The sequence below is a fragment of the Anomaloglossus baeobatrachus genome, chromosome 5 (assembly GCF_048569485.1).
Source record: "Anomaloglossus baeobatrachus isolate aAnoBae1 chromosome 5, aAnoBae1.hap1, whole genome shotgun sequence".
Classification (NCBI taxonomy): domain Eukaryota; kingdom Metazoa; phylum Chordata; class Amphibia; order Anura; family Aromobatidae; genus Anomaloglossus; species Anomaloglossus baeobatrachus.
The window spans coordinates 213,978,548-214,002,452 of NC_134357.1; the positions used below are offsets into that span (position 1 = coordinate 213,978,548).

Below are 23,905 nucleotides of genomic sequence, written 5' to 3' on the forward strand. Positions count from 1 at the left end.
AGAAGAAGAAGAAGAAGCACTCTCAAAAATACACGTGCCTTTCGCCTCCCCTGGATGACCCAGGGGAAGAAAAGTTCTTTGTAACCCATGACTTCTTCATTTTGGTGAACGTTAGTATTTCCACATAGTCAGTGGACAGACGCGTGTGCTTATCTGTCAGCACACCCCCAGCAGCACTGAAGACACGTTCCGAGAGAACGCTGGCTGCGGGACACGACAAGATCCCCAAGGCGTACGTGGCGAGCTCAGGCAATTTATCCAAATTGGAAGCCTAAAATGAGCAAGGCTCAAGTTGCACAGTAATGGCATCGATGTTCCCTTGCATATACTCATATATCTGTGTCTCCTCCTCTTTTTCCTTGTCCAGCTCTTTTGTTTTCGCATGAGTAGATGTCCTTGTCACTTTCCCATGTGTTTGTGTTGTGTTGTTTGTCACCTTTTGGACACCTTTGAGGGTGTTTTCTAGGTGTTTTTATGTGTTTGTGATTGCCTCCCATTGTTTCCTATGCGGTTCGAGCGGTTTGCCGAACCGAACGAGACCTCCGTTTGGCGAACCGAACTCGAGCCGAACCGCGACCGGTTCGCTCATCTCTACCCAACAGTGACCTTTGGCAGATGTGATTGTAGTTTGCCTTTTGTACTGTCACTATGTGGCATTAAACTTATACAGTCTTCGCTCTTCTAATGCATAGATTTTCTCCTACAGCAGAATATTCACTATGTTATGTCAATCCTAAATGCCTCTAAATGCAAATCACTACAGCAAGTTCTTTGCAGACCCCAACAAAGGGATGGCCGGGAGATTTCTAGTCTGCAGAAACGGTGATTACGATAACTTACAATCAGTACAAGACAAATAAAAAAAAACAAAAACACAACTCTAGATTGCAATTCAAACATTACCGATTATGACCTCCAAATACAATTTGGCACATACATTTTAAAGCCAAAAGGTACATAAAAGATCGTTCAGAGTGGATCACAGTTATGGCTTGTCACATGACTGTATTTTCGGTCCGAGTGCTATCCATAAAAAAACAAAAAACAAAATAGGATCACTCTCATATCAGTGTTATAGAAGCACTCCTTTCAAATTTTTCATCCCTTTAATATATTGCCATCATCATATTATATGGCACTGTGTACTTACAATTGCTCATTTTGTCTTTTTATCCAGTTAATTCTACACACTTCGTTCTTCTATGTAAAAACAAGAAGTCACTTTTCCTGCATCAGTAACCCCTCTCTTCAATACCTGCCTCAGCTGCTGCACTCTCCCCCCCCCCAATTGATTTTTGTAATGATGACTCATGCAGGGACAAGAGACTGCTTCTACATAAAGCTTAGAAGGATTTAGATTGTCTGTTTTTAATCATGTGAGGTCATAGACTGAATGGAAAAGGAGAAAAATAAGTTCCTGTGCACACAATGCAGTTTTTGATGCATTTTTGGTGCAGTTTACCGTGCAGTTTGTTGTCCAAATCTGCATGAAATCATTATCCCAGCAAATCATGAGAAATCAGAAATGCTGTGTGCACATTGCTTTTTTTTCCCCTTGCAGTTTTTGGTGCAGAAAAAAGTAGCAGCATGTCAATCGCTGGTGTGTTTTTTTCCTAGGTTTTTTTTAACCCTTCCAGCCATTGAATTCACTAAAAAACGCACCAAACATGCATGCGTTTTTTTGGCGCATTCTTCGGCCACAAGGTGCGTTTTTTGGTGCAGAAACTTTTTACAGCGTGCGCACATACCCTTAACTGGACAGCAGATCAAAATGTGCAATTGTAAGTACACAGTGCTATATAATATGACGACTGCAATATGTTAAGAGGATAAAAATTTGGGTGGTAGTACTTCTTTAATAACTCAGTCAAGTGCAGATGAGCAATTTTTTAATGGACCAAATCTTTGTCTGAATAAAATTGCATTAAGCACTAGTGCAGCGATGACAAACCTTTTGAGCTCGGTGTGTCAAAATTTGTAAAAAACAAAAACAAACAAAAAACAAGCATAACTCATGTGGTATGTCACTTCTATAAAAATCCATAATTCTGTGAGATTTCTAACTTTAATAACAAAGTTATAATTTGAATATATGTACTGTATTTATTAATACAAAAAAAACAAAAAAAATATTTTCCTTACTTGCCAAGTGACTTTTTTTGTTGCTGAATTTCATCGGCTAAATCTTCAATTGAAAGTTGGTATTTCGTACACTTCAAAAGCCCTAGCAAGTCCCCTCCCTCCCACCAGCAGTCATTATCTCCTCTCTTCTCCCCCCAGCAGTCATTATCTCCTCTCTCCAGTCATTATCTCCTACCCCCAGTTATATCTCCTCCCTCTTCCTCTCCCCAAGTCATTATCTCTTCTCCTCCTCCCAGCAGTCATCATCTCCTTCCCCCAGTCATTATCTCCTCCCCCCCTCCCTCCCAGCAGTCATTATCTCTTCCCCCTTCCTCCCCAGTCCCCCCCCCAAATCTTTATAACATATCCTGAGCGCTGCTGAACCAGATTCTGACTGTCAACAGCAGCACTCTATAATTGTGCTGATGTGTAGACTTACTGCAGCAGCCACACTGGTGCAATATAATGTCGCCCGCCTGCAATGGTGCCAGTCTTCATGCTCTGCTCTGGAGGGTTAGAGAAAACAGTGTTACGTACTGCGTGGTACATAAGCATACCTCACTCAGGACCCTTATTATAGGTATAGAACACAATAGTTAAATCACTGGCGGACGCATCCCAATTTAATCGGACAAGTTGCGGTGGCCAATGAATTAACTAGAACTGCATGAGCGGCCACCCGGGCCAGTCATGTCTGAACAGTTTAGGGCCGCACATGCAGTCCTAGTTGAATCACCGGTGGCCACGACTTGTCTTATAGATCAAGAGGCGGCAACCTGCAACGCATGTCAGCAAAAATAGCTCGGCGTGTCACCTCTAACACGCGTGTGTGTCATAGGTGAGCCATCACTGCACTAGTGTCGTCCATGTGTCAGATGAGACCCACTCAACTTTATAGGTATGCAAAAAAATCAAATTACATACCATTCCGTTACATTGGAAACTGTAATTGGTTCCAATTTATTAATAAATGCTTTTGGAAAGAATGGTTGGCATGTCAAAACCATTGAGAGAAAAAAAAAATCATATACCTATTCTAGATGATTTCTTTTTTTTTTATAAGCTAAATTGAACTTGGCCTAACTCAACTTAGAGTAATTCCATAATAGAAGTATAAAAGGAGAGCATAGACATTAGGCCTTTATCACTATATATACACATGCGTTAGCTGACCATGGAGGAGATTAAGAGGAAAAAACGCTCTCTCTCCTCCGCAGGATCAGATCACAGTATGACGACACTTGGCTCATGCTTGCAGCACAGTGGGAGCCAAGGCTAATTAGCAGCTCGCATTCAATGCTTTTGCATCGGATACAATACTCTCATGCGGCCCCAGCCCCCAAAACATGATGCACAGAAAAGCCCGCAGGAAGTTTGCGGAACACAGGCAAACTAAGGACATAGATTACTGGAGCCATGTCCTGTGGTCTGATGAGAGCAAAATAAACTTATTTGTTTCAGATGGTGTCAAGCGTGTACAAAGAGAAGTTAAATGTACAAAGACAAGTGTGTTTTGACTACAGTCAAGCATAGTGATAAGATTGTCATGGTTTGGGGCTGCGTGAGTGTTGCCGACTGTGGAGAGCTACAGTTCATTGAGTGATATATGAATGCCAATATGTACTGTGACATACTGAAGCAGATCACGTTACCCTCCCACGGCATTTCAACATGATAATGCTGCAAACACACCCCCAAGACTACCACTGCCTTACTAAGAAACTAAATGTTAAAGGTGCTAGACCTAAAACCCTATTGAGCATCTGTGAGCGCCCTCAAAACAGGAAGTGGAGGTGCGCATCCACCAGTTCCGTGATGTCACATGGAGGAGTGGAAGAGGATTAACCCCTTCATCACCGAGCACTAAAAACACCCTTCTGACCGGGCCATTTTTTACGATTCTAACCAGTGTCACTTTGACAGGTTATAACTCTGGAACGCTTCAACAGATCCCGGTGATTCTAAGATTGTTTTTTTCGGAACAAATCGTACTTCATGGTAATTGTAGATTTAGGCTGATATTTTTTTGATTTATTTGTAAACATTTTGGAAATTTGGAGAATATTTTGAAAATTTTGCAATTTTCAAATTTTATGTGCTCATAAATCAGAGTTATGTCACACAAAATAGTTACTAAATAACATTTCCCACTTGTCTATTTTACATCAGCGCAATTTTTGAAATTTCTTTTTTCTTAGGAAGTTAGAAGGGTTCAAAGTTCAACTCTTTAAGTTCTTCACAGGAACGAAAGCAATGTGGAAGGAAACAATGCACCATAAAATTTATTCTGCAATTTGTCCTGTGTAAGCAGATACCTCATATGTGGTGGAGATCAATTGTTTGGGCACACGGCGGAGCTCGGAAGAGAAGCAGCACCATTTGAATTTTTGAAAGCAAAATTAACTGCAATCATTAGCGGACACCATGTCGCGTTTGGAGACCCCCTGGGGTGCCTAAACAATGGTCCCCCACAGGTGACCTCCATTTTGAAAACTAGACCCCTCAAGCAATTTATCTAGATGTTTAGTCAGCCCCTTGAACACACAGGGGCTTCACTGAAGTTTATAACGTTGAGTCGTGAAAATAAAAGAAAACAATTTCACCACAAAATTGTTGCTTCAACAATGTAGCTTTTTTCACAAGGGTATCCCTGACTGAGTGCGCTGACTAGACCATAAACCCCCCTAGGAATCTATCTAGATGTGTGCTGAGCACTTTGAACCGCCAGGTGCTTCAGGGAATTTTATAATGTTGCGCCGTGAGAAGGAAAAATTTTTTTTTTACCACAAAAATGTTTTCTTAGTCTCTATTTTTACATTTTAACAAGGGCATAAAATGTTAGGCAATTTCTCCTGAGTATTCAGATATCCCATATATGGGGGGAAACCACTGTTTAGGCACATGGCAGGACTCGGACAGGAAGAAGTGAAATTTTGGTTTTGATCTATGGGTGTCATGTCGCATTTGGAGAGCCCCTGATGTGTCTAAACAGTGGAAACCCCCAACAAGTGACCCCAATTTGGAAACGAGACTCCTCAAGCAATTTATCTAGATGTTTGGTAAGCCCCTTGAACCCTGGGGGCTTTTTAGAGAAGTTTATAACGTTGAGCCATGAAAACTTTTTTTTTTTAACCACAAAATTGTTACTTCAACCAGGTAGCTTTTTTCTCCTCTTCTCTCAAGGGTATCAGAAAAAAATGCACCATAAAACATATTGTGCAATTTCTCTTGAGTACGCAGGCACCTCATATGTGGTGGAAATAAACTGTTTAGGCGCATGGCAAGGCTCAGAAGGCAAGGAGCGCCATTTGACTTTTCAAACGCACGGACGCCGATCTGTGATGTGCATCACTGATCGGCACTCGGTAGGATGCACGGACGGTTGAAGTGCAAAAAATGATGGGGGATATGAACAAAACAAAAGACAAAAAAAAAAAGTCCTTCCCAAAATGGAGTACAGACGCCGATCTGTGATGTGCATCACAGATTGGTGCTTGGCATCCGCAGGACGCACGGACGGATGAGGTGCAAAAAGTGACAGGGGATACGGACAAAACAAAAAAAAATGCTTACCGAAATTGAGCACGGACGCTAATCCGTGATGTGCATCACTCATACGCGCTTGGTGTCTGCAGCACGCACGAACGGATGAGGTGCACAAAGCAACGGTGGATACAGACGAAACAAAAAAAAATAAAGTCCTGCCCAAAACTGAGCACGGACGCCGATCTGTGAATCACTGATTGTGCGTCCTGCCGAGCGCCTAAAAGATGAGGTGCAAAAAGGGATGGGGGATGACGGACAAGAAAAAAAAATTATACACACAGAACCAGAGGATTAGCAGGAGGATCAGTGACCAGAGTAACTGAAGGAGGAATATAAGGTAACAAGATGGACAGCTGATCACAGGACCCAGCAGCAGGGAGATGCAATTGGACCTATGAAGACCTTGGATGACCTGGTGGCAGCACGCAGGAGACGTAGGAAGGAGACAGCAGATGCTAAAGGGGGGAGACCGAAGAAGCCGAGGGATCGCACTGACCACAGAGGCAGGAGAATCAGGGTAGGAGGAGAGAACACAGAGGGCAGATCGGGAGGGCACAGGGGTATCACACAAACAGACAGAGTTCTGAAAAAAAATTCTTGATAACAACTGTAGAGTGGTTGCTAAACGAGCAACCTCCCTGGGTGACAAATTATCCCCAAGTGAAATTATTAGTAAGAAATCGAACCTCACAGGCACTAACTGGTTATCCTTAAAAGGTTTCTACCAATGTGCCAGGAAACATTGCAAATTATGTCCATTAACTTCTAAAAAAACCCACATCTTTTGATAATAGTAATGCCAGTAGTAGCTATGCAATCAAAACCTTTATAAACTGTAGAAGTACGTACATTATCTACTTGGCAGAATGCACAATCTGCAAATTAAAATATATAGGTAGTACTAAACGGGAACTGCATATACGTATAAAGGAACATCTGTACGACATAACACATAAAAAAACTTCCAGAGGCACTTCCCAATTATCAAAACACTTCATTAATAAACACAATGGACAAATTGACACCCTACGAGTATATGGCATAGAAAAAATACAGAAGTCTTATAGAGGGGGTAACTTAGAAAAATTTTTACGTAAAAGAGAGGTCTGGTGGATATTCAGACTAGGAACCACTTTCCCTCATGGTCTGAATGTCCGCAGAGACCTCATGATTTATTATTAAAAAATATACATTAAATAAGTCTCCTTTGCCACCATATTGTGGCCCATATAATTTTCCACAATATATAAATGAACTGCCAGTTACCATTGTTGTCAACCTTGACTCAGTGTGTGGATAATGTGATTTGATAACGTCTATTAGTAAACGAACATTTGCAACATGTAGGTCTGCTTCTGTAATGTGGAACTTTCAAGTTTGCTTTATACCACCTGCGATCGTGTGACTCACAATGATCCTATTGATAGTAGGGTGTGTTCACGTCCCTAAAAAAAAGCTTGGGGCTTGTTTCCCAGTGTTCACAACAGAAGTTTTCCTATGTGCAGTTCATGAATGATCCTGCTACAGACTTAATGGCACTGATTACAACATGTGGTTTTGATCTGATAGTGTTAATCTGATAGCTTGCCGTGGATGTGTGCGGCCGATTTTCCACACACTGAGCAGAACAAAAGCAATAATTATATCACAGATCCCAGCTTGACATGAATAGTCACAATTTAAAATATAATCTCAACAACCTTTGCTTACTACTAATTGTACTTTGTATTACATCTAGGCAGACACAGCCAAAAAATCATCAAAAAAAATCATCAAATAAATTAAAAACTTTTAGAACTGGTATTTTTTCTCTCAATACGAATTCAGTATTATAGATGAGCTATATAGAAATAGGCAGATTTATATTCAGAAATATATTTAAAAAAAGCATGATCACCAACTGCACATGGATATAGGACATCACCTAATTTTAAAAATTTTCGTTTTTGAATTAAATTTCATATAAGGTGTCACTATTAAATAATTAAAATAAAAGGGAAAAATTACAGAAAAAACAAATATTTCCATGTGCAGGTCTATAGGTGTGATTGTAATTGTGCATGTCTATGTATATATATATGTACTAATATGTGCGTGTATTTTTACATATGCATATTTGCACTGTATATTGGCGCACCATAACCAGTATGCTGTAATATCCATATTTAGTCCAGAAATTTTTAAGAAAATCTAAAAAATTTAAAAAAATCTCGTTTGTATTATATTATAATTATTATGGAAGCCTCACTTTAAATGTGTATGGTGCTCAAGTGTTCTAAACACCTGCTTTGCCAATTGGTAATTGTATATAAACTCTGTAGCGCCTCCTTTCCAGCATCAGCGTTTCCGGTGAGTGTTTCACCTGAAACGCGTAGTGCTGGTCATGTTATTCGTTGTATCTGCATGATGAATTAAAGACCTTGGTTTCTCTGCCTGAAGAGCTGGATATCTCTCTCTTTTGTATCACACAATACTTACAGCGGCAGCAGGATTGAGGAGCAGGGGCGCCGATCGGAGAGCGGCATGGTACTGCAAATACCAGCAGGGGCATTGCACAGACATGCTAGGGGAGGGCTCTCCAGGCCAATGGAACCCTGGGGAGAGTGGTCACCACCAGGTCAGACCGCCCTCTCCTGCACGTTGATTGGAGCGATTGCTCATCATAGCACGATAGATCCATGCAGTGCTCTGTAGAGGAAGGGGGGGGGGGGGGGAAGGATGAGTAGCTTCTTGTTTGTTGGCCTCCAGCCGATGTGGAGCACCTCATGGCTGGATGTCACCGGATCGCATGGCTTGGGGCACTGTTTAGCTGAAAACAGTGCGATTGCTGTGATTGGCGGTTCAGATTTGAACCGCCAATCACAGCGATCATGGATGGGGGGTGGCAATGCCAACCCCCTGGGGTCAAGCAAAGGTACCCTGCTGTAAGAAACAGCAGGGGGCATCATTTGGAAGGCGTTGCTATGGCAATGGCAAGCAAATAAATTTTAGGACGTACCATTACGTCCCTGGTCGTTAAGCCACGTAAAAATAGGATGTAACGGTACAGCCCACAGTCGTGAAAGGGTTCAAATGGCAACCTGTGAAGCTTTAGTTAACTACATTCCCAAGAAAATTAAGACAATGCTTAAAAATAACAGTGACCACACAAAACATTACCACTTTGAGCACAATTTGGCCATTTTTCCCTTAAGGGTGTACTCACTTTTGTTGCCATCAGTTTAGATATTAAAGGGACTTGTTCAGCAGGTTTTTGCCACCTAATCTGTGAGCAACATAACATAGGGGCAGAGATCCTAAGTCCAGCAGTATGTCACTTACTGGGATACATAGTGTAGTTTTGATAAAATCACTGTTTAATCAGCAGTAGATTATCATTAGTGGACTACTTTGGCCTGCTGCCAGGTATACAGAGCTCAAGAATATTCTGGAATAACTACAAGATCTGCAGCAGAGAAAACATTGATTTTATCAAAATGACTGCAAACAGCTCAGTAAGTGACACATTGCAGGAATCAGGCTCTCTGACTCTACATTACGCTGCGTTCAGATGAGGTAGCAAAAACGTGGTGACATTCTTTTTAATGGCTGTGTTGACTTATTTAGAGTAAGGCACTGTATATAAGTAGGATGCACATCCAATTAAAATCAATAAAACATGACCTTTATTCTATGCCAATGATTAAAAAACCTAAAAACCAAAAACGTGAAAGGACAGAAACCCACAAAAGTACAGATAATATAGACAAGAGCCTACTTAAGTGCAGTGCCTTCTTTCGTTGTTACATGCAATTTCGGTGTACAAGGGAACACCCTTCTTTTTATATATTGACTACTACACAGCGGTGAACCCTTCTTGTTATACAATTGAGTTATTTAGAGGGCATGCCCAATTTACACTCGTATATAAGCTGGACACAGGCTACTTTGCATTGTAGCTTCAGTGTTGCCCCATGATAATCACAAAAATGTGAGGAGTGTACTCACTTTTGTGATATACACTGTACAACTGTCCAGATTTCCTTCAGTGTGATTAGTAGTTAGTATACATAATGATCAACCTCTGAATAAAACACTAGATATATTCAATCACAAACAAGATATAATATTTGAAGTTGATATTTCTTCTAGACATTCAATGGAAAAATAACACAAAAAATGTATTTTCCATATGCTTTTTTTATCCATCCGTGCCCTGTGAGGGTTGATCTAAATTGATCCCTGGCAGCTACTGCAGTTATGGTAATAGAAATGCCCATACATTAGCTGATTGCAGCCATATGAAAGTCTTCTCCTTGTTCACGGAGATACTAAGTGTAATCGTCTTCTTAAAGTTCAACAAATATGTCGGCATATAAGGTTTTGAATGTAAAAATCAATCGCCTTGCTCTCTCCAAACACCCAATCCTTAAACCGCTACAAACGAGATTTCCACATAATAAACTTCAGTTACATGATGGATATTACTGGCAGCTTCCTTTCATGAAAAGGGATGCAATCACTAGAGTGCAATTAAACAATTAAAGACATATGTAGCAGGCTTCATACACATCAATTAGGTGCAAATCTTGGGGAAAAAAACAAACCAGATTCCTGAGAGGCAACAATTACTTCCCAGCACTGTGATCTCTCTGGGGCATTTTTAAGCCCAAAGATCACTGGCAGTTTGACTTTGAGGCAATTTGGACTGTCACATTAAGTCTTGATCCTTGCCCAGCAGAGATCTCAGCAGCGGGAAGAGGTCGGTGTATAACAATCTCTAAGCAGCTGTCCTCTGATCTCCCCACATGTTATCAGTAAATACCTAGTGATCTCAGAAGAAATAACCAGTAACAACACAATACACAACTTCCATCACATAGATATTAAACATCCCAGAATTCAGCAGTAGAACTGAGTGGATCCAGACTGTAAAAGTCCGGATCCGCGCGGTTTCAACAATATCTGGGTGCCGGACCCGGGCCCGGGATTCCGGGTGCACGATCTGGATTCGGCAATTAAAGTAAAAATAAACAAAAGAAGAAATAAGTGAGAGTTTCATACTTACCGAGACTCTGTGTCATGGCGGCACACTGCTTCAGGGTCGCGCATTCACTTCCTGTACTGTGCATGTATACACACAGCTTTCCGTGTTTTACACGCCCACCGGCCATCCTCTCGTCTGTGATTGATTGCAGGCCGACGCGCTCCCCATCCTGTGACAGTATCTGCCTGCAGTCATCACTCATCGCGGCTCAGTAATAGGCTACACTCATGCTGGCAGTCTTCTCTATGGCTGCTAGCTGGAGATGTGGCAGAGCTAGATGTGTCATCGTAGGACCTCGTGTGGATTATGTTGAAGCTGCAGGGTGTTGGGGGTTAACAAAGTGGTGAAGGAGGGTGCGTTTTATACTTTATTCCAAATTAAGGATTTTTCCCTGTGTTTGTGCTTATTTACATTCATTTACAGGTTTGTAATGCAGGTATCTCAGACGCTTTTGCCATCACAAACCTAGGGCATAGTAGCAGCTGTGCGCTGTTATTAATCCCTTATTAACCCGATTGGCACCGCATCAGGCCAACGGGAAGGGCCGGTAATGCACTGGGATTGTCACATCTAATAGATGCGGCAATACCGGGTGGCTGCGGGCTGAGAATACCAGCCCCCAGCCAGCTTTATCATGGCTAGGGATAAAAATTAGAGGGAGCCGCAAGTCGTTTTTTTTTTTTAAATTATTTATTTAAATGAAAAAAAACAAACAAAACGGAGTCACGCTTGCGAGGGATACACTGCCTTTCCCGACCACTGGCCGTCCTCCCGCCTGCCACAGGCGGCTGACACACTGCCACTCAGGGTGGGGGCGCGTCTAACTGCAACAAATTACACGCGCTGGTGGGCAGGCAAAGTAGTGAATATTGAATTGTCGGCTCCGGAAGGGAAAAGTGTGACCCGGAAGGAGTTTGCCACCATAACACAGCCTCTGTATGCCGCGCTTGCTCCTACCCCCCTATCCCCTCCACAAACGTTTTTAATTTTAACATCTTAATCTCCGCATTCCGATCCCCATTGACTTATATGGGCACCGGATTCCGGAGCGGATCGGACTAATTTTAAAATCTGGCAGTGATCCGCCGGTCCCGATTTTTGGCGGGTTTGATTAACTCTACTGAGCAGTCCTACCTTGCACTTGTCCTGAGGGAGCTTGGCTTCTGGCACATCTGCACCATGTAACACTGGGTTCTTTTTCTGACCGAACCGTCTAGAAGAAAAACAGACTTTCTTACATAAAGGAAAAAAAAATGTGAACAAAAGAAACTTTTTTTTTTTTTAAAACAAAGACAACGAGAGCGCACATATAATGCACAATATACTCTCGGACAGAAGAGTGCGTGTGAAAAAGAAAGGATTACACGTTGCACCATCTACAGCTCATAACTGGGAATTGCACCAGGAAAATCTAATTTCCACAGAGAGGAGTACATTGGGAACGTGCCACATAGGTTTACGTTACTGCAGTAACTGCAGTTCTGATCACCTCTTCAGGTCATGATTACGGTTTTGCAAACTTACATAGTTTTGGCCTTTTGATTTAAGTGATGAAAAAAAATTGAGTAGTTTGTTTAAAAAAATATTTGCTTTGTGTAGTTACTTTTACAATACCTGTACAGTTTTTATTTTTCTCCTGATTGAGGTGTGTTAGGTCTTATTTTTAGAGTGGCGACTTGACAGCATTATTAGTACCATATTGGGGTACATACAGTGCTGGCCAAAAGTATTGGCACCCCTGCAATTCTGTCAGATAATACTCAGTTTCTTCTTGAAAATGATTGCAATCACAACTTTTTTGGTATTATTATCTTCATTTATTTTGCTTGCAATGAAAAAACACAAAAGAGAATGAAACAAAAATCAAATCATTGATCATTTCACACAAAACTCCAAAATTGGGCCAGACAAAAGTATTGTCACCCTTAGCCTAATACTTGGTTGCACAAACTTTAGCCAAAATAACTGAACAACCGCTTCCGGTAACCATCAATGAGTTTCTTACAATGCTCTGCTTGAATTTTAGACCATTCTTCTTTGGCAAACTGCTCCAGGTCCCTGAGATTTGAAGGGTGCCTTTTCCAAACTGCCATTTTGAGATCTCTCCACAGGTGTTCTATGGGATTCAGGTCTGGACTCATTGCTGGCCACTTTAGTAGTCTCCAGTGCTTTCTATCAAACCATTTTCTAGTGCTTTTTGAAGTGTGTTTTGGGTCATTGTCCTGCTGGAAGTCGCATGACCTCTGAGGAAGACCCAGCTTTCTCACACTGGACCCTGCATTATGCTGAAAAATTTGTTAGTAGTATTCAGACTTCATAATGCCATGCACACAGTCAAGCAGTCCAGTGCCAGAGGCAGCAAAGCAACCCCAAAACATCAGGGAACCTCCGCCTTGTTTGACTGTAGGGACCGTGTTCTTTTCTTTGAATGCCTCTTTTTTTTTCCCTGTAAACTCTATGTTGATGGCTTTTCCCAAAAAGCTCTGCTTTTGTCTTATCTGACCAGAGAACATTCTTCCAAAACGTTTTAGGCTCTCAGGTAAGTTTTGGCAAACTCCAGCCTGGCTTTTTTATGTCTCGGGGTAAGAAGTGGGGTCTTCCTGGGTATCGGACCATACAGTCCTTTTTCATTCAGACGCCGACGGATAGTATGGGTTGACACTGTTGTACCCTCAGACTGCAAGGCAGCTTCAACTTGTTTGGATGTTAGTCGAGGTTCTTTTTCCACCATCCGCACAATCTTGCGTTGAAATTTTTCTTTTCCTTCCACATCTAGGGAGGTTAGCCACAGTGCCATGGGCTTTAAACTTCTTGATGACACTGCGCACCATAGACACAGGAACTTTCAGGTCTTTGGAGATGGACTTGTAGCCTTGAGATTGCTCATGCTTCCTCACAATTTGGATTCTCAAGTCCTCAGACAGTTCTTTGGTCTTCTTTCTTTTCTCCATGCTCAATGTGGTACACACAAGGACATAGGACAGAGGTTGAGTCAACTTTAATCCATGTCAACTGGCTGCAAGTGTGATTTAGTTATTGCCAACACCTGTTAGGTGCCACAGGTAAGTTACAGGTGCTGTTAATTACACAAATTAAAGAAGCATCACATGCTTTTTCAAACAGCGCCAATACTTTTGTCCACCCCCTTTTTTATGTTTGGTGTGGAATTATATACAATTTGGCTTTATGACACATTTTTTTTTCCCATTTGAAGACAAATTAAATAAAGATAATAATACCAAAGAATTTGTGATTGCAATCATTTTCAAGAAGAAACTGACTATTCTCTGACAGAACTGCAGGGGTGCCAATACATTTGGCCAGCACTGTATAATGCGTTGATTAACTTTAATTTTTAGGGAGATGTGGTGAATAAAACTGCAACCCGGCATTCTGATTTTATCGCTTTGTGGTGCTAACCGTACGGGTTCATCCATTTTATATTTTGATAGATCGGATTTATATTATACCACCTCCTCCTGAGATGCCTGTCACCTTACATTTGACTCCAGCGCTCTGAAGAGTGGAAGACCCCATGGCATAGAGCAGGAAGGAGAACAAAAATACAGATGGTCACATGAATTTATAGGTGAAGAAAATATTTTAGGAAAAGACTGTTTTAACATTGTGAATACAGCACTGCTGCAGCCAATTAATGAGCTGACCAGCCCTGTTGATGCAGATGGCACAAGCCACTGAGCTCAGTGATGAGCTGCAGCAGTGATGTATGCTGCAGTCTTATGCTCACAACTGCAGTCAATACCAAAGACCGGATAAGCAGCAGAAGCCCAGGGAATATACAGTGCCTTGCGAAAGTATTCGGCCCCCTTGAATTTTTCAGCCTTTTCCCACATTTCAATCTTTAAACATAAAGATAAAAAAATTCAAATTTTATGGTGAAGAGTCAACAAGTGGGACACAACTGTGAAGTTGAACAAAATTTATTGCTTATTTTAAACTTTTGTAAAAAATAATAAACTGAAAACTGGGGTGTGCAATATTATTCGTCCCCTTTACTTTCAGTGCAGCAAATCACTCCAAAAGTTCATTGAGGAGCTCTGAATGATCCAATGTTGTCCTAAATGACTGATGATGATAAACATAATCCACCTTCGTGTAATCTAGTCTCCGTATAAATGCACCTTCTCTGTGATAGTCTCAGTGTTCTGTTTAAAGCACAGAGAGCATCATGAAGACCAAGGAACACAACAGGCAGGTCTGTGATACTGTTGTGGAGAAGTTTAAAGCCAGATTTGGTTACAAAAAGATTTCCAAAACTTTAAACATCCCAAGAAGCACTGTGCAAGCTATCATATTGAAATGGAAGTAGTATCATACCACTGCAAATCTACCAAGACCCGGCCTTCCCTCCAAAATTTCATCTCAAACAAGGAGAAGACTGATCAGAGATGCAGCCAAGAGGCCCATAATCACTCTGGATGAACTACAGAGATCTACAGCTGAGGTGGGGGAGTCTGTCCATAGGACAACAATCAGTCGTACACTGCACAAATCTGGCCTTTATAGAAGAGTGGCAAGGAGAAAGCCATTTCTCAAAGATATTCATAAAAAGTGTTGTTTAAAGTTTGCCACAAGCCACCTGGGAGACACACCAAACGTGGAAGAAGGTGCTCTGGTCAGATGAAACCAAAATCGAACTTTTTGGGCACAATGCCAAACGATATGCTTGGCGTAAAAGCAACATAGCTCATCACCTTGAACACACCATCCCCACTGTCAAACATGGTGGTGGCAGCATCATGGTTTGGGCCTGCTTTGCTTCAGCAGGGACAGGGAAGATGGTTAAAATTGATGGGAAGATGGATGGAGCCAAATACAGGACCATTCTTGAAGAAAACCCGTTGGAGTCTGCAAAAGACCTGAGACTGGGACGGAGATTTGTCTTCCAACAAGAAAATGATCCCAAACAAAGCAAAAACTACAATGCAATGCAGTTCACAAATAAACGGATCCAGGTGTTAGAATGGCCAAGTCAAAGTCCAGACCTGAATCCAATCGAAAATCTGTGGAAAGAGCTGAAAACTGCTGTTCACAAACGCTCTCCATCCAACCTCACTCAGCTTGAACTATTTGCAAAGGAAGAATGGGCAAGAATTTCAGTCTCTCGATGTGCAAAACTGATAGAGACATACCTCAAGTGACTTGTAGCTGTGATCGCAGCAAAAGGTGGCGCTACAAAAGTATTAACTTAAAGGGGATGAATAATATTGCACGCCCCAATTTTCAGTTTATCTTTTATAAAAGTTTAAAATAAGCAATACATTTTGTTCAACTTCACAATAGTGTCCCACTTGTTGTTGAGTCTTCACCATAAAATTTAATTTTTTTTTATCTTTATGTTTGAAGCCTGAAATGTGGGAAAAGGTTGAAAAATTCAAGGTGGCCGAATACTTAAGGCTCTGTAACAAATTGTCTCTCCAGTAAAGGAGACAAACTCTAGCACAGCGCCACCTATTGGAAGTAGCGATCCTAAAAGTCACAAGTGGATTTTCAACAATCCTTTGCAATATGACTCAGGATATATAAGCCAGATCAGAATCCCAATTTGCAGACACGGTGTTTCGGGGTGCTTGCCCCTCGTCAGTGCAAAGTATGGGGGTGTCTGATCTGGCTCATGAGAAAGCTATGTGGGGACCACGGGGGAACACTATTCTCCTTAAGGAGACTTTGCAAGCCAGTCTGGCTGCCAGGTAAGGGGACTTATAGCTGCAATGCCCCTCTGGCTTATATATCCTGAGTCATATTGCAAAGGATTGTTGAAAATCCACTTGTGACTTTTAGGATCGCTACTTCCAATAGGTGGCGCTGTGCTAGAGTTTGTCTCCTTTACTGGAGAGACAATTTGAATATTTCCCAGAGGGGCATTGCAGCTATAAGTCCCCTTACCTGGCAGCCAGACTGGCTTGCAAAGTCTCCTTAAGGAGAATAGTGTTCCCCCCGTGGTCCCCACATAGCTTTCTCATGAGCCAGATCAGACACCCCCATACTTTGCACTGACGAGGGGCAAGCACCCCGAAACACCGTGTCTGCAAATTGGGATTCTGATCTGGCTTATATATCCTGAGTCATATTGCAAAGGATTGTTGAAAATCCACTTGTGACTTTTAGGATCGCTACTTCCAATAGGTGGCGCTGTGCTAGAGTTTGTCTCCTTTACTGGAGAGACAATTTGAATATTTCCCAGAGGGGCATTGCAGCTATAAGTCCCCTTACCTGGCAGCCAGACTGGCTTGCAAAGTCTCCTTAAGGAGAATAGTGTTCCCCCGTGGTCCCCACATAGCTTTCTCATGAGCCAGATCAGACACCCCCATACTTTGCACTGACGAGGGGCAAGCACCCCGAAACACCGTGTCTGCAAATTGGGATTCTGATCTGGCTTATATATCCTGAGTCATATTGCAAAGGATTGTTGAAAATCCACTTGTGACTTTTAGGATCGCTACTTCCAATAGGTGGCGCTGTGCTAGAGTTTGTCTCCTTTACTGGAGAGACAATTTGAATATTTCCCAGAGGGGCATTGCAGCTATAAGTCCCCTTACCTGGCAGCCAGACTGGCTTGCAAAGTCTCCTTAAGGAGAATAGTGTTCCCCCGTGGTCCCCACATAGCTTTCTCATGAGCCAGATCAGACACCCCCATACTTTGCACTGACGAGGGGCAAGCACCCCGAAACACCGTGTCTGCAAATTGGGATTCTGATCTGGCTTATATATCCTGAGTCATATTGCAAAGGATTGTTGAAAATCCACTTGTGACTTTTAGGATCGCTACTTCCAATAGGTGGCGCTGTGCTAGAGTTTGTCTCCTTTACTGGAGAGACAATTTGAATATTTCCCAGAGGGGCATTGCAGCTATAAGTCCCCTTACCTGGCAGCCAGACTGGCTTGCAAAGTCTCCTTAAGGAGAATAGTGTTCCCCCGTGGTCCCCACATAGCTTTCTCATGAGCCAGATCAGACACCCCCATACTTTGCACTGACGAGGGGCAAGCACCCCGAAACACCGTGTCTGCAAATTGGGATTCTGATCTGGCTTATATATCCTGAGTCATATTGCAAAGGATTGTTGAAAATCCACTTGTGACTTTTAGGATCGCTACTTCCAATAGGTGGCGCTGTGCTAGAGTTTGTCTCCTTTACTGGAGAGACAATTTGAATATTTCCCAGAGGGGCATTGCAGCTATAAGTCCCCTTACCTGGCAGCCAGACTGGCTTGCAAAGTCTCCTTAAGGAGAATAGTGTTCCCCCGTGGCTCTGTAACAGTTATTTATATGTCATTTTACAAGTAATCATTTGGGCATCAGATTTTTTTAAAGTAGAAAACGCCTTTGAGACACATAGTGGCTGATCCAAAAGCTGGACACAATTCATGCACTTAACAAGATACTGATTACATGGCAAAGGAGGAAACCATAAAACTACTTCTCAATTCTCTTTTTATGACCACTACATTAGGGCAAACATTTAATTCAAAGGACTAAAAAGACACAACATGTATGTTTCTATTTTAATAAATCAAAAACTACAGAAAACTGTAGTATTCATAAGGATTCTCCAATGCACCAACCTAGCTCCAGTACCACCAGTGCTCCCAGTCCATGTTGGGATCCCAGAAGAGGCAGCATTGCAACGTTGGCGAGAAACCTTTAAAACTCGCAGAGCCTCTTGAGCGACTCTACTTGCTTCTTCTTCAACAAGCACATAATCTGGGTTAGAAGCGTCCATAATGACATCATGCTTTATCACACTGTGAACACCTAGGGAATACATAATTGGTATAACGATCAGTTTTAAAGGGGCTGTCCACTACTCGGACAAGATCTTCTTAAAAGACTATTTTCCCCAGTGTAATATAAAAAAAATACCCCCCCCCCCCCGCATCAGGTCTACCAGGGCTCACATGACATTGGCTGCAGGGCTCGAATAACAATTAGAGATCACTAATGGGCTGCCTCGCTCACACTTCCTCAAACGTCTGAAGGAGGTTTGAGAGCTGCTGTCCATTAGAGACTGCTGATGGGCTGCAGGTCTCACATGGCATAACGATGTAATATGACCCTGGCAGGCTCGGCGTTTACATTGCTGGAATAACACTTTGTAAACCATAGATGTAGAACGCAGATGTCGGTTCTCCAATTTATGCTGCCCATAGTTCGAGCACGATAATGCAGCTACCAAGTTTTTGCTACCCCATCTGAGAGCAGCATAATGTAGAGACAGAGACCCTTACACCTGCGATTTATTACATACTGAGCTGTTTGCTGTCATTTTGATAAAATTAATGTTTTCTCTGCTGCAGATCTAGCAGTTATAAAGAGCTGTTAAATATGCTGGACTACGGGGCAGCACGCCAAGTCGGCTAATGATAATCTACTGCTGATTAAACAGTGATTTTATCAAAACTACACTAAGCAGCCCAGTAAGTGACACATCACTAGAATCAAGATCTCTGCCCTTACGTTATGCTGCCTTCACAGTAGATGGTAAAAATCTGGTGACAGATTCCATTTCACTACTGTGTTACTTTCCAAGTTATCAGTGCACTTCAATGCTACCAGCTACTCTTTAAAAAGGAATGTGTTACCTCAATGCCAAAACTAGACTTCAATCCCTCCAACCACTCCCCCAGAGATGGGAACAATTTACAGGCTGTGCATAGAACACAATACACACTGCAGGAAAAAAACCTACCTGACTTTAACAGTTTCTCCAAGACATACTCATCGCTTGTCTTCCTGTCTCCCTCCTGATCCTCTTTCACCTTTTTAGTGAATGGCTTTTGCTTGACTAGATGAGAGATCCTTTCTCCCTCATACTTGGCTCCTTTCTTCCTTCTTTTCTGTTTGTCTTGGTGTTTGGTTTTAGATTTGTGTTTGTGATAGAGCTGTGCAGGAGCCAAAGAGTTTGACTCCACGCTTTCCTTGATTGATCCAAGAGAGTCCAGACTTCTAGCTGAACAAGACTTTCCCAGCACTTTGGCTAGCTCTGTGGTCTTGGTGCTGTACGATTGTGTGCCACATCCAGGTGTTGAGGGCATACTTGGCACAGGCTGCTCACTTTTCATTGTATTGCAGGAACCCTCTTCAGAAATACCTTTAGCTTTGGTTGTCATCTGTTTTGTAGGATACTTTGACAGTTTATCATCGGATCCAATTCCTCCAAAAAACAGACAATTCCATATAGGTGATTCATAGGGCATAGGGAAGATGAAGACACAATATGTGCTCTGACACAGAGAGAATCTGTTTAACGTTAGAACCGCATTCCACAGAAATATGTTCAGGTTCTTCTCAGATTTAAAGGGGGTGTCTGGGACTTTTACACTGATGACTTTTCCTTGGGATAGGTCATCAATATGTGATTGGTGAGGAATCGACATCCAGTATCCTCCGCTGATCAGTTGTTCCCAATGCCAAAAGCGACTGGATGTGCAGAGTTGGGGAGCTCACAGCATCACTCAGTCTGTTATAGTGGCCGCAGACGGGTACTGCACACCCACTTCTTATTCGCATCAATAGGAGGTGGATGTGGTGTATCCAGCTACTATCACTATACCATTGATTAAGCTGTGCAGTACGGCTCCACAACTGGCAGCTGGAAACAGCTGATTAGTGGGCGTGCCAAGTGTCGTGCCTCTACCAATCAAATAGTCATAAGATTAAGCCACCAATTTAGAAGTCCTGGACACCTTTTAATGCTATTATCCTATGGATTAATCCTTAGCTTAGTACACACATTTGACTATTAAAAACAAATTGTACCTGCAAAAATAGCACTGGTTTCTGTTCCTTGGTTTGCATCTGGACTGGTAAGTGTAAATAATTCATACAGATCATTGGATTTGAAAAAGCGCCTCTGCTTTGGGTCTTTCAAAATTCGGTTGGTTAAGAACTGCTTAAAGATTTGTCTTCAAACAAAGAAAAAAAGATGTCATATGCAGCCAAGTTAGTAAGAAGTTCTTACATGGGATTTACAAAATTAATGCTCCGGTAGACTTGCAATAATGTGAACCATGCACAGTAGGGTCACAGTGAGTCTTCAGATGGCTAAACTCATCTTATCCAATGGGTAAAATTAGACAAATATAATTTCCAACATATATTACCAGCCCACCCAATTTAAAAAAGCCAAACCATGCCCATTGGAACATACCTGTCATGCTCCGTCCTGTGCCATCCCTGACTCTGGTTCCCGCTGGCCATGGGGACCGGGGGCATCTCCACAGCGTCACCAGGGCTGGAACGGCTTCTGTCCGTTCTGTACTTACCATTTCCAGCAAGCTGACACAGCCCATGCGCGCACCCTGCTCTCCTGTATCCACAGTAACACTAAGAACCACTAATGATCATGTGATCTGACTCCTCCCCTCCCTGACATCATCGCAGGTCCTGTTAGTACAGAGATGTTATGACTGCAATTCCCTCCTAGCATATTGCTGAGCAGCTCTGTGTATATAAAGCACTTATGGTAAGTGCTTGGGCAACATTTCCTATCCATAGGTATGTGTCTTCCTGGGCCACTTACTAATATGTCATTTCCTATCCATAGGTTTTCTCTTATTTGCTGAGCCTCCGGAACTGCTGCTTCTGTGTTGCCAAAAAGACCCGCGTGCCTCCTTCCTGGTCTCAAGCTCCACTTTTGGTTCCACGTCCACAGAGCCTTGTTGTCACAGCGGTGCTGCACCCGGAGGAGCCACTTCCACTTGCTTCACGTTTGCTGTGTCTTTGCACGTTATGCAGTGCCACTGTCGGGGTACACTAACCAGAGACTTTGCTCTTTTCCTGTGACGCAGTGACTCGTAACCACTGTCTTGGAGATTGTGCATTTAGGCCCCATGGAGTTGGGTCGGACAGCCCCTGTATAGGGGTGTGCTCCCAGTTGCTTCTCCAGGGGAGTCCGTTGCATGGTCCGGCGGAGCCTCTGTCGCGGGCGGAGGAGGGGACGCTGCGCTCACCCACTGCTCGGGTCCGGCTGCTGTTGCTGCTGCTCGGTGGCTCCAGCGGTGGGCCGGATCCCGGGGACTCGAGCGGCGTTCCTCACCCGTGAGTGAAAGGGGGTGGTTTGGTTTAGGGATATTGTCCGTGACGCCACCCACGGTTGTGGTGAGATTGTGACACCACCGCTGCTCTGGATGGGGATCCCGGGAGCGATGACAGGGAGCAGCTTGGATGTTGGTTCTCCCCTCCGTGGGTAGGGGGGTTGGTTGTCCCGGGGCCCGGTGAGGGGTAGGGGTGGATGGCAGGCGGGTTACGGGGTCTGGTGAGGTGCAGGGTCGCGGGGGCAGCGCTGTGCTGCACGGCACGGTGGTACTCACTCAGCCAGTAATTCACACGGAGTCTCTGGTCAAACAAACGGCTGGATGGACGGGTCCCACAGGCGGCTGCGGTTGTTCTCCTCCCGGTAGGTTGATGGTGACTGCCTTTCTCTGCACCTGTGTTGTGTTACGGTTCCAATGGCTTCCCACCGGTAACCCGCTCCCCAGCTTGGATGGATGCTGAAGGAGCCCCTTTTGCCCGCAGGCTCTGGCCCTGGGAACTGTAGCCTTGGCGGTGACTGTGTTTCCCTTTACGGTGTGAGCTGTTGCCTTCAATCGGGTCTTGACTGCTGGGAAACCACGGAGGTTCCTTTCGCTAACGAATTTGACCAGTTTTACGGCGACTCCTAGCCTGGTCGGGGTCCGTAAGCCCTGCCGGATGGTGCTGGCTTCTCTTTGCTCTCCGATCCGGTACCGTCGGGCCACCGCCCGTCCACGGTCCATACGGTTCGCTCCAATTAGCCTCTCCTGCAGATGGTCACCACCGTCTGCCAACCTTGCTGTACCGTCCGGGCCACACACCCGGATGCCGTCAGACTGCTCCTCTACACCTCACTTCTCTCCAACTTCAAACTCTATCTCTATCTGACTCCTTTTCCCGCCTCCAGGACTGTGAACTCCTCGGTGGGCGGGACCAACCGCCTGGCCCACCCCCTGGTGTGGACATCAGCCCCTGGAGGGAGGCAACAAGGATTTTGTGTTTGGCTTCGGTGTGCCTAACCAGGGTGTAGGGTGTGTTGGTGTAGTTCTGTGACGACCTGGCTTGTCCAGGGTGCCACACCTCTCTTGGTCACCTTCGCACTCCTTTACTGTTTAAGGATATCAATAAACCTAGCCTATTGCTCACCATCTACGCTCTCCCGTGTCCTGCTTGTGGTCAGCTACCGTGGTCTAGTGAGTTCACAAATCCACGCTCGCCGTACTGCTGCGAGCATTAAAATACCCCAAGAAATAGAGGGCAGAAGAAACCTTTTGTAATTAAGTAGAATAACTGCAGGAAGATTTGGTTGCTATATTTGCTCAGAATGCTAGATCAGTTTAGGATTTTTGCCTTTCCATATTCACACACCTTTTTTTATTTTTAATACATAGATAGGAATAATTGCATGATGTCTTGTCTTTACATAAGGAGTTATATTTTTCAGAAGCCAATTTTCTCACATACATAGCTAAGCATTAACTTTTAATAGATTAAGTATAAACAATATACCGTATTTTTCGCTTTATAAGACGCACCCCCAAATTTGGTGAAGGAATAGAGAATTTTTTTTTAATAAATGGGGTCCGTCTTATAATGCCAGTGTCAGTCTAACAAATCACATAGGGTATATGTCCCTCATAGCCGCCCCATCATAAAATTAGCCTCCTTAATCTGGATATGGCCACCTTATATTGAATATAGCCCCCTTGTGCTGGCACACGCCCCCAGTGATGCCACACATCCTCTATGGCTGGCACACGTTCTCTATGGCTGGTACACAGCCCCCAGTGATGCCACATGTCCCCTATGGCTGGCACACGTCCCCTATGGCTGGCACACGGCCTCCTGTGGCTGGTACACAGCCCCCAGTGATGCCACATGTCCCCTATGGCTGGCACACGTCCCCTATGGCTGGCACATGGCCTCCTGTGGCTGGCACACGGCCCCCAGTGATGCCACATGTCCCCTATGGCTGGCACACGTCCCCTATGGCTGGCACACATCCTCTATGGCTGGCACACTGCCCCCTGTGGCTGGCACATGGCCCCCAGTGATGCCACATGTCCCCTATTGCTGGAACACGTCCCCTATGGCTGGCACACGTCCTCTATGGCTGGCACATGGCCCCCAGTGATGCCACATGTCCCCTATTGCTGGCACACGTCCCCTATGGCTGGCACA

The 23,905-nt window shown here is 43.6% G+C and overlaps 1 protein-coding gene across 1 annotated transcript in view; it reads right to left on the minus strand.

Moving 5' to 3' along the window:
* ERCC6 (ERCC excision repair 6, chromatin remodeling factor) overlaps positions 1 to 23,905 on the minus strand; it is a 248,919-nt gene that overhangs the window by 25,379 nt on the left and 199,635 nt on the right. The window contains 4 exon segments of the mRNA XM_075349123.1: positions 11,828 to 11,906; positions 18,277 to 18,466; positions 19,401 to 19,865; positions 20,471 to 20,616. Coding sequence (XP_075205238.1) covers positions 11,828 to 11,906; positions 18,277 to 18,466; positions 19,401 to 19,865; positions 20,471 to 20,616 — 880 coding nt within the window.